The sequence below is a fragment of the Drosophila kikkawai genome, unplaced genomic scaffold, assembly GCF_030179895.1.
Source record: "Drosophila kikkawai strain 14028-0561.14 unplaced genomic scaffold, DkikHiC1v2 scaffold_321, whole genome shotgun sequence".
NCBI lineage: Eukaryota > Metazoa > Arthropoda > Insecta > Diptera > Drosophilidae > Drosophila > Drosophila kikkawai.
In genome coordinates this window covers 1-8,267 of record NW_027222670.1, presented here as the reverse complement: position 1 = coordinate 8,267, position 8,267 = coordinate 1, and the positions used below count along the sequence as shown (strand labels likewise).

Below are 8,267 nucleotides of genomic sequence, written 5' to 3'. Positions count from 1 at the left end.
GGAGGACAATTTGGAAAGCTGTTCTGAATTGGGTTTTCTACGCTTAACAAATCTGCATACTACGTTTAGGGCTTTTTTCATTTCATTTTTTCTCAGTTTTTGAGAATTTTAATGATGGTACCCCTTAACAAATTTTGAGAAAATGGCGCAAAAAATTTTTTCCTTCGGATATGGCTAAATCGATTCTCCTGTTAATGCTGATCAAGAATATATATGATTTATGGGGTCGGAAATGACTCCTTCAGCCAGAAAAAGTATTATTTTATATTTTGAAATCAAATTTTGGAGGACAATTCGGAAAGCTGTTCTGAATTGGGTTTTCTACGCTTAACAAATCTGCATACTACGTTTAGGGCTTTTTTTCATTTCATTTTTTCTAAATTTTTGAGAATTTTAATGATTTATCAAATTTTGAGACAATGGCTCAAAAAATTTGTTCCTTCGGATATGGCTAAATCGATTCTCCTGTTAATGCTGATCAAGAATATATATGACTTATGGGGTCGGAAAGACTCCTTCAGCCAGAAAAAGTATCTATATATATAAAAATGGAGACAACAAATGTTACTAATGGCATCACAAAAGAACGGCTGGACCGTTTTGGCTCAAATTTTTTTCAGTTGCTTGTAATTGCCAGAAGAAAGCTATTAAATAAGAACATTTTGGGAAGTCCTTCCGGAAAAGTCGCTAGCGGCTCAACAGATGGACACACTGTTGTATGTAAAATTCTGAAACACCCTACAAAGATCATAGCTGCGTTGAAATTGTGTATCAATGAACTAGGTAAAAAATATTTAAACAAAAAAATCGAGCTAACGAAGCATTATCAAAGTGAGCTTAAACAATTGGAAGTAATGCCTGCTGTTAGACGATCAAGTCTTGGGCGGCGTTCACGCAATGCAATAAGTAATCAGAATTTCCGTAATAGTCGGACGCAAGAGGAACGTACAGAAATAAATGCATCGATACGTGCCCAAATGGCACAGCTTCGCACTGCACAAAGACCACCTAAGCCCGACAAAATAATAGAGGAAGACGAGCCGCAAATGAAAACTTGAATCGCGCTGCATTCGCATACAATCCTGAAACATCCTACAAGGATCTTACGTGCGTTGTTATTGGTTCATTATCTGTTGTATGTCAGCATTGTAATGCATTGAAGTTTCGGTTGGAAACCCCCGGCTTATGCTGTGCAGGTGGCAAAATTAAATTGCCCGTTTTGGCTCATCCACCAGAGCCTTTGTACTCGCTACTATATGGAAACTCAGCCCAATCAAACAGTTTCCTGAAGCTTGCACAAAAATATAACGGATGCTTTCAAATGACGTCTTTTGGAGCCGAGGTTGTTCAACAATCAGGCTACAATCCAAGTTATAAGGTAATGGCGTCTCTTTATTATCACATTTTTTCAAAATTGCATCCCAACATTCAGATTCAAGGGCAAATTCACCACCGAGCGGGCGCTTTGTTACCACCACAAAACAAAGATCATAAATTCCTTCAGATCTATCATTGGTGATTCGGAAGTTGAACTAAATCACCGCTGTGCAATTTTTACTGCAACTAAACGTGAAATTATTCAAAAATTGCAAAACCTTCTCCATGAGCATAATGAATTGCTCAGATTGTTTAAAACCGCATTGGATATAATGCATTATGACGAACATAAAATCATTATCAGCGCTGACAAAAGACCCACTGGTAGCCATGCAAGACAATTTAATGCTCCCACTATCAATGAAGTCGCAGTGGTGATTGTTGGCGAGAATGTTGAATCACACGATATTGTTCTTAAGCGTCGGGATAATGGCCAATTGCAGCGAGTTTATGAGACTCATCGGTCTTATGATGCTCTTCAATACCCGTTGATGTTCTGTCGTGGAGAAGATGGGTATCACTTCAACATAAAGATGGTCAATCCAACGACAGGTTTGTTTAAAAGTCATCACGTCATTTTAATTCTACAACTGAGTTTGAATTCAAATTTTAGGAGAAGAAACGAATAAGAAGGTTAGCTGTATGAATTTTTATGCGTATCGATTGATGATTCGACTTGATGTTGACAATCATCTGTTAAGATACCGCCGTTTGTTTCAACAGTACTGTGTCGACATGTACGTCAAAGTAGAAACGGAACGTCTCAATTTCATTCGTTTTAATCAGTCGAAGTTGCGCTCAGACGAGTACATCCACTTGCGTGACGCCATCCCTACTGAAGGACACCCGGCCAACATCCGTTTTTTGACCATTCTCCCAGCTACTTATGTTGGAAGCCCGCGCCATATGCATGAGTATGCTCAAGATGCGATGACGTATGTCCGGAATTACGGACGCCCGGATTTATTCATCACCTTCACATGCAATCCGAAATGGCCCGAAATTACCAATTTGTTGCTTCCAGGACAAACATCCAGCGATCGACCTGACATCACTGCACGAGTATTCAAGCAGAAGATCACAGTACTTATGGATTACATTGTTAAGCAGAAGGTTTTTGGCGCAGTTCGTTGTTGGATGTACTCGGTTGAGTGGCAAAAGCGTGGCTTACCACATGCGCACATTCTGCTCTGGATGTTCGACAAGATCCGACTAGATCATATTGATTCGATTATTTCAGCCGAAATACCAGATAAGCAAACTGATCCCGAGCTGCATTCCATTGTGACAACGAGCATGATCCATGGCCCTTGCGGAGTCCACAACCCAGAGTCAGTATGCATGAAAAACGGAAACTGCACAAAACGATTTCCCCGTCCGTTGACGGCTGAAACAATCAGTGGAAACGATGGATATCCATTGTATAGGCGTCGTTCTCCAGATGATAACGGCAAATGGATCGAATTAATGGTGAAACGTAACGAAACAAACGTAACAGTAATCGTGGATAACCGCTGGATCGTTCCATATTGCCCGCTTTTGTCGAAAACGTTCTCAACGCATTGCAATGTTGAGTACTGCAACTCTATCAAATCCATCAAATACGTTTGCAAATATGTGAACAAAGGGAGCGACATGGCGGTGTTTGGCATTGCTGATCCGAATGCAAACGACGAGGTGACGAAATTTCAACTTGGAATATCCATGTTTTTCACATGGCCAGCTATACGTAGCCTGTTCGCGTGTGGGAAAGCCGTCATCATTATTTATTTTTGCACAGGATAACAAAACAAAAAATGTTTGTTTATCAAATCGCTCTCCACTAATTTCAAGTCAAAAAATTTGTCAATCCAACGAAAGGTTTGTTTAAAAGTCATCACTTCTTTTTGATTATCAACTAATTTTATATTCAAATTTTAGGAGAAGATAGGATTAAGGTAAGGTAATAATGTACGTCAAAGTAGAAACGGAACGTCTCAATTTAATTTGTTTTAATCAGTCGAAGTTGGGGCGAGATAAAGTTCGCCGGGTCCGCTAGTTATTTTATATTTTGAAATCAAATTTTGGAGGACAATTCGGAAAGCTGTTCTGAATTGGGTTTTCTACGCTTAACAAATCTGCATACTACGTTTAGGGCTTTTTTTCATTTCATTTTTTCTCAATTTTTGAGAATTTTAATGATGGTAACCCCTTATCAGATTTTGAGAAAATGGCTCAAAAATTTTTTTCCTTCGGATATGGCTAAATCGATTCTCCTGTTAATGCTGATCAAGAATATATATGATTTATGGGGTCGGAAATGACTCCTTCAGCCAGAAAAAGTATTATTTTATATTTTGAAATCAAATTTTGGAGGACAATTCGGAAAGCTGTTCTGAATTGGGTTTTCTACGCTTAACAAATCTGCATACTACGTTTAGGGCTTTTTTTCATTTCATTTTTTCTCAATTTTTGAGCATTTTAATGATGTACGTACCCCTTATCAAGATTTTGAGAAAATGGCTCAAAAAATTTTTTCCTTCGGATATGGCTAAATCGATTCTCCTGTTAATGCTGATCAAGAATATATATGATTTATGGGGTCGGAAATGACTCCTTCAGCCAGAAAAAGTATTATTTTATATTTTGAAATCAAATTTTGGAGGACAATTCGGAAAGCTGTTCTGAATTGGGTTTTCTACGCTTAACAAATCTGCATACTACGTTTAGGGCTTTTTTTCATTTCATTTTTTCTCAATTTTTGAGCATTTTAATGATCGTACCCCTTATCAGATTTTGAGAAAATGGCTCAAAAAATTTTTTCCTTCGGATATGGCTAAATCGATTCTCCTGTTAATGCTGATCAAGAATATATATGATTTATGGGGTCGGAAATGACTCCTTCAGCCAGAAAAAGTATTATTTTATATTTTGAAATCAAATTTTGGAGGACAATTCGGAAAGCTGTTCTGAATTGGGTTTTCTACGCTTAACAAATCTGCATACTACGTTTAGGGCTTTTTTCATTTCATTTTTTCTCAGTTTTTGAGAATTTTAATGATGGTACGTACCCCTTATCAAATTTTGAGAAAATGGCTCAAAAAATTTTTTCCTTCGGATATGGCTAAATCGATTCTCCTGTTAATGCTGATCAAGAATATATATGGTTTATGGGGTCGGAAATGACTCCTTCAGCCAGAAAAAGTATTATTTTATATTTTATAATCAAATTTTGGAGGACAATTCGGAAAGCTGTTCTGAATTGGGTTCTCTACGCTTAACAAATCTGCATACTACTTTTAGGGCTTTTTTTCATTTCATTTTTTTCTCAATTTTGAGAATTTTAATGATTACGTACCCCTTATCAATTTTGAGAAAATGGCTCAAAAAATTTTTTCCTTCGGATATGGCTAAATCGATTCTCCTGTTAATGCTGATCAAGAATATATATGATTTATGGGTCGGAAATGACTCCTTCAGCCAGAAAAAGTATTATTTTATATTTTGAAATCAAATTTTGGAGGACAATTCGGAAAGCTGTTCTGAATTGGGTTTTCTACGCTTAACAAATCTGCATACTACGTTTAGGGTTTTTTTCATTTCATTTTTTCTCAATTTTTGAGCATTTTAATGATCGTACCCCTTATCAGATTTTGAGAAAATGGCTCAAAAAATTTTTTCCTTCGGATATGGCTAAATCGATTCTCCTGTTAATGCTGATCAAGAATATATATGATTTATGGGGTCGGAAATGACTCCTTCAGCCAGAAAAAGTATTATTTTATATTTTGAAATCAAATTTTGGAGGACAATTCGGAAAGCTGTTCTGAATTGGGTTTTCTACGCTTAACAAATCTGCATACTACGTTTAGGGCTTTTTTCATTTCACTTTTTCTCAAGTTTTAAGAATTTTAATGATCGTACCCCTTATCAATTTTGAGAAAATGGCTCAAAAAATTTTTTCCTTCGGATATGGCTAAATCGATTCTCCTGTTAATGCTGATCAAGAATATATGATTTATGGGGTCGGAAATGACTCCTTCAGCCAGAAAAAGTATTATTTTATATTTGAAATCAAATTTTGGAGGACAATTCGGAAAGCTGTTCTGAATTGGGTTTTCTACGCTTAACAAATCTGCATACTACGTTTAGGGCTTTTTTTCATTTCATTTTTTCTCAATTTTTGAGCATTTTAATGATGCGTACCCCTTATCAGATTTTGAGAAAATGGCTCAAAAAATTTTTTCCTTCGGATATGGCTAAATCGATTCTCCTGTTAATGCTGATCAAGAATATATATGATTTATGGGGTCGGAAATGACTCCTTCAGCCAGAAAAAGTATTATTTTATATTTTGAAATCAAATTTTGGAGGACAATTCGGAAAGCTGTTCTGAATTGGGTTTTCTACGCTTAACAAATCTGCATACTACGTTTAGGGCTTTTTTCATTTCATTTTTTTTTCAGTTTTTGAGAATTTTAATGATGGTACCCCTTAACAAATTTTGAGAAAATGGCTCAAAAAATTTTTTCCTTCGGATATGGCTAAATCGATTCTCCTGTTAATGCTGATCAAGAATATATATGATTTATGGGGTCGGAAATGACTCCTTCAGCCAGAAAAAGTATTATTTTATATTTTGAAATCAAATTTTGGAGGACAATTCGGAAAGCTGTTCTGAATTGGGTTTTTTTACGCTTAACAAATCTGCATACTACGTTTAGGGCTTTTTTCATTTCATTTTTTCTCAATTTTTGAGAATTTTAATGATGGTACCCCTTATCAAATTTTGAGAAAATGGCTCAAAAAATTTTTTCCTTCGGATATGGCTAAATCGATTCTCCTGTTAATGCTGATCAAGAATATATATGATTTATGGGGTCGGAAATGACTCCTTCAGCCAGAAAAAGTATTATTTTATATTTTGAAATCAAATTTTGGAGGACAATTCGGAAAGCTGTTCTGAATTGGGTTTTCTACGCTTAACAAATCTGCATACTACGTTTAGGGCTTTTTTTTCATTTCATTTTTTCTCAATTTTTGAGAATTTTAATGATTCGTACCCCTTATCAGATTTTGAGAAAATGGCTCAAAAAATTTTTTCCTTCGGATATGGCTAAATCGATTCTCCTGTTAATGCTGATCAAGAATATATATGATTTATGGGGTCGGAAATGACTCCTTCAGCCAGAAAAAGTATTATTTTATATTTTAAAATCAAATTTTGGAGGACAATTCGGAAAGCTGTTCTGAATTGGGTTTTCTACGCTTAACAAATCTGCATACTACGTTAAGGGTTTTTTTTCATTTCATTTTTTCTCAATTTTTGAGCATTTTAATGATCGTACCCCTTATCAGATTTTGAGAAAATGGCTCAAAAAATTTTTTCCTTCGGATATGGCTAAATCGATTCTCCTGTTAATGCTGATCAAGAATATATATGATTTATGGGGTCGGAAATGACTCCTTCACGCAGAAAAAGTATTATTTTATATTTTGAAATCAAATTTTGGAGGACAATTCGGAAAGCTGTTCTGAATTGGGTTTTCTACGCTTAACAAATCTGCATACTACGTTTAGGGCTTTTTATACCCTTGCAGGGTATTATAATTTCAGTCAGAAGTTTGCAACGCAGTGAAGGAGACGTTTCCGACCCTATAAAGTATATATATTCTTGATCAGCATCAACAGCCGAGTCGATCTAGCCATGTCCGTCTGTCCGTCTGTCCGTCCGTCCGTCCGTCCGTTTCTATGAAAACTAGTCCCTCAGTTTTAAAGCTATCTGAATGAAACTTTGCATATAGTCTTCTATATACTCTCACTGCTATATATGTCGGAACGGGCCGGATCGGACGACTATATCATATAGCTCCCATACAAATGTTCGATAAATTTTTAGAAAAAAAATATAACTTGGCTGTTTTTCAATGAATCATTTTTGAGACATAGCCATTTTATATTATTTCAGAATTTTGGTAAAAATTTTATGAAAATCGGACGACTATATCTTATAGCTGCCATAGGAACGATCGGCAAATGAATAGGAAAAAATTATAACTTCGTTGTTTTTCAACATATTCTTTCTACTTTTAGACATAAGCTTATTTATTATTCTAGAATTTTGGTATAAATTTTATGAAAATCGGACAACTATATCATATAGCTGCCCATATAAACGATCGGTAAATGTAGAAAAAATGTAAAGCTGGGAATGTAAAACTGTAACTGTCAAAATGTAAACATAATAAGTATAGGTAAAATGTAATGAAACTCGTTTTGTGTGTGTTTTCAGCATTTAAATCTAATATAAACATCAAAAACCAATCTGCAAGGGTATACAAACTTCGGCGTGCCGAAGTTAGCTTCCTTTCTTGTTTTCATTTCATTTTTTCTCAATTTTGAGAATTTTAATGATGGTACGTACCCCTTATCAGATTTTGAGAAAATGGCTCAAAAAATTTTTTCCTTCGGATATGGCTAAATCGATTCTACTGTTAATGCTGATCAAGAATATATATGATTTATGGGGTTGGAAATGACTCCTTCAGCCAGAAAAAGTATTAATTTATATTTTAAAATCAAATTTTGGAGGACAATTCGGAAAGCTGTTCTGAATTGGGTTTTCTACGCTTAACAAATCTGCATACTACGTTTAGGGTTTTTTTTCATCATTTTTTTTCAATTTTTGAGCATTTTAATGATCGTACCCCTTATCAGATTTTGAGAAAATGGCTCAACAAATTTTTTTCCTTCGGATATGGCTAAATCGATTCTCCTGTAATGTTGGGTTTTTTACGCTTAACAAATCTGCATACTACGTTAGGGCTTTTTTCATTTCATTTTTTCTAAATTTTTGAGAATTTTAATGATGGTACGTACCCCTTAGCAAATTTTGAGAAAATGGCTCAAAA

The 8,267-nt window shown here is 35.2% G+C and overlaps 1 protein-coding gene across 1 annotated transcript; it reads left to right on the top strand.

Annotated features, from left to right (window-relative positions):
* Positions 1 to 1,601: 1,601 nt before the first annotated feature.
* Positions 1,602 to 3,162, top strand: LOC138929550 (uncharacterized). The gene is made up of 2 exons (XM_070288965.1): positions 1,602 to 1,929; positions 1,991 to 3,162. The coding sequence occupies exons 1-2, from the start codon at positions 1,650 to 1,652 to the stop codon at positions 3,160 to 3,162; spliced, it is 1,452 nt and encodes a 483-aa protein (XP_070145066.1). The 5' UTR covers positions 1,602 to 1,649.
* Positions 3,163 to 8,267: the final 5,105 nt, after the last annotated feature.